The 3,396-nt window shown below is 35.5% G+C and overlaps 1 protein-coding gene across 1 annotated transcript; it reads right to left on the reverse strand.

The window, feature by feature from the left end:
* Positions 1-223: 223 nt before the first annotated feature.
* Positions 224-2,813, reverse strand: LOC125833401 (protein trichome birefringence-like 3). The gene is made up of 6 exons (XM_049512541.1): positions 2,598-2,813; positions 2,293-2,530; positions 2,016-2,187; positions 1,711-1,910; positions 1,449-1,607; positions 224-559 (listed from the first exon to the last, which is right to left on the reverse strand). Exons 1-6 carry the CDS (start codon positions 2,779-2,781, stop codon positions 226-228), a joined length of 1,287 nt encoding a protein of 428 aa, XP_049368498.1. The 5' UTR covers positions 2,782-2,813; the 3' UTR covers positions 224-225.
* Between the last annotated feature and the right edge of the window lie 583 nt (positions 2,814-3,396).

The raw sequence follows: 3,396 nt of genomic DNA on the forward strand, positions 1-3,396 counted from the left end.
ATCAATACTTTCTATACAATTTGATGGGCTTGAGTTTCAACAACTTAAATTACATTTTCAAACCTGGTAACTTTCATTTACTTTGCCATATTGATTCAATTTACTTGCAAGAAATTCATACAATTTTGCAACAAAAAGAAGCAAAAACAAAAAACAAAGTATGTTTTTTTCTAACATGAGAGTTTTTACATTCTTTTTTCTTGTTCTCCATATTGTTTTTTTTTGCTACAAATATGCATAAAGCATTCTATTCCAAGTATCAGGAACTCCAGGCAAACACCAATGTATACAATCTGCGAAATTCGAAGGATCTGCTTTCTGCTTATCAGTTAACAATTTGCCTCCTAATTCACCGTAAACCGAAGCATGTCCATCAATTCTGTACTCAGATAATTGTGTTATGTTAAGAACAGTAACAGGAACTTTCATCCTTCCTATTACATCAACTACTGCCTTCATCAAATCTTTGTTTGAACCAACTCCCCAATGCCCCTTCTTCATCACTGGTCTTGTCTCGTTGAAACACCTCGTACCGTTCATATTCCCCCAATCTTCATTTCTGAATTTCAAAAAATGATGCAGTAAGTTTTGAGCTCAAATAATATAATAGTCTAATGAGAAAGCATATGTTCACGTTTGTAGTTGTAGTAAGTGTTGTTTTTTTAATTGAGATTGGCTTGGTCTTCTGAGTTCAATTTAACTCCTCTGCTATATGAAATATCTTAATTTTAGCCTCCGTTATACTATGGAGAGATTCACATCCTTACTATTAACCAATCCTCTCGAATTTTGACTTTAATAGAGCTCCAACATGGACGGTAGATTGCACGTGGTAAAATACATCAAAAATGGATTAAAATTACCCTCCATTATACTTTAGGTAAGGGAAAATACGAGACGACTAGCTAACAACAAGAGTATGAATAATGAGTTTCTTCGGAGTATAATGTAGGGTGAAACAGGCAGAGGCGTATCTAAGCGGGTCACCGGGTTCACGTGAACCCATGGTCCCCTCCCGAGATTATATATAGTAGTGTTATATTTTTAAAAAATATTGAAATATAAATGTGTGAACCCACACTCGGAGTATCACATAACGCGATTATGACTGGGTGCACCTCTCTCCGAGAGGTTAGAAATTTGAATTTTATATTTATCTTGTTTTATTTTTCTTTCTAAAATTAGATAACACTTCTCTAAGTGGTAATTGGTAGCACTTTTGGCATTTTAATTAATTCAATATATATATATATATTAATTTTAGACCTATAATTTTAAAATTTTAACGATTTTCAGTAGTAAGAACCTAAATGTCGAATCGATCAAATTTATATCATAGATCAACCTTTTTATAATAGTGCACCCATCATCTTAAAATCCTGAATCCGCCTCTGGAGAAAAGGTAATGTGTGTTATTTTTGGGGCTTGAAAGTACTTTTAAAGCGTACCTTTGGTGCGTAGGTGACATGGTGGTAAAGAACACCTTTGTTTTATTAGTATCAATTGTTGAATCAATCCAATTCGCCCATGTCCTCAATGCTAGCTTGTAAGGAATGGGGGTATCGAATTCTTCATATCCCTCTTCTCCATTTGCAAACTCTCCCCATCTGCATTTTTTTTTCGAAACATTTCTTAAGCCATTTGAGAAAAATTCAAGTAGAAGTTCATTTCTTTCGACATTCTTTTGGGAAAATGAATTCAGTTACTTACAATGCCTTGGCCTTAACTCCACTCATCCACCAAACATAAGTATTGAAAACAAGGATATCTACTCCTAACCACTGTTTGGCACGCTCCGCGATGGAATCCACTTTAATGATTCTCTGTTTTGAATCAGCTATTATATGAATATCTGTGTTTGACTCAACCAAGAATGGTGCCCAGTAGAATTCAATGCTGGCATTGTATTCCTAAGGAATGTCGAAATGTTTAGCAAACAAAAGCAAATTCTTGGAAATAGTTAAACTTTTCTTGAAAAAGCATAGATTTTTTTTTTGGACTTGATGATTGATTACCTTAGCTTTGAAGACGGAATAAACCCGACCTAGTTTCATAGACTTTTCGCCTTCTGGGATCACAGATTGAACCAAACACACAAAAGATTCCCACATATTTCTCTGTATTGAGTCCCCCACAAACATTATCCTCTTTCCTTGGAGTTTTCTAAGGGCAATCTTCGGATCAAACCTGCATTTCATTGTTAAGAATTTAGTTTAACATGTTGTAGTATCAATAATCGATATAACAGCTAATGACAGTACTATATATCTGTTTCATTTGCATGAATCCAACCTTGGCAAGATGCAGTCATCAGGCCGCCATTCCCAGTGAAGATAATCAGAATCATCTCGTCCATTCTTAGTACAAGAATATTGTCTGTCAATATATGGACAAGTTCTATCTGTGTATAATGGCTTAATCGAAGTATTGAACACCCATTTTCCGTTATTGAGGCTGCATTCTTCGGGATCAAATACGAACCTATCATCTGTTGGATTGTCTAGTGGACTGCTCTTCAATTCTCTAACACCTGTTAAGCCACATTTAGCATTACAGCAAAAAATTAGATTGAATAAATAAAGAAGCTGCAGATGCACCTGTATGGTGTTTTTTCAACTTTGCAGCATTTCGTCTCGGACAAGTTTTGATCCCAAAATGAAAACCAGAAGAAGAAGTTGTAATCCTTTCAGTGTACAATAAAACAGTGAATGTTAGTGCACAGAAGATTCCTGTGATAACAGGCAAAGATAGCTTTCCTCTGGCATATTTTGCCCATCCCATGATGAAAGAATGCTTAATGTAAGTGCACCAGAATGATGAGGACTGACATGAAATAAGCTTTTGGTGGCTTTCTGTTTTAATAGATTTTTGAGTAGGAGTAAAGTTTAAGTCATGTATGGTTGGACATTATAATTTATTAGAAAGTTGGCAAAAAGCTCCAAAATATTGATCCTTCTTATGAATCATGTGTGCAATAAAAATATTGTTGTGATGGAAAAAAAAAAAACTAAGTTAAAAAGCACAAGAGTGTTGGCTAGTGGTCAATAAAGTGGTTGAGAGCCATGAGGTTTTGGTTTGAATTCCAGCGGAGACAAAAACACTAGGTGTTTCTTACCATCTGTCCTAGCCTTGGTGGATAGAGTTACTTGGTACCTGTTGCCAGGGGCTGAGCCAGAATTTTCAATAAGGGGGTTCAAAATCTAAAAAATAGACACACAAAATAGCCAAAGGGGGTTCGACATCTACTATATATACCTAAAAAATTATTTTAACCATGTATAAATAATATAATTTTCCGCCGAAGGGGGTTCGGATGAACCCCTGATTGTAAGGTGGCTCCGCCACTGCCTGTTGTTGGTGGCAGATATCTTGTGGAATTAGTTGAAGTGCACGAAA

This window comes from Solanum verrucosum, unplaced genomic scaffold (assembly GCF_900185275.1).
Source record: "Solanum verrucosum unplaced genomic scaffold, falcon-dt-bn FXZP01000142.1, whole genome shotgun sequence".
Lineage (NCBI taxonomy): Eukaryota > Viridiplantae > Streptophyta > Magnoliopsida > Solanales > Solanaceae > Solanum > Solanum verrucosum.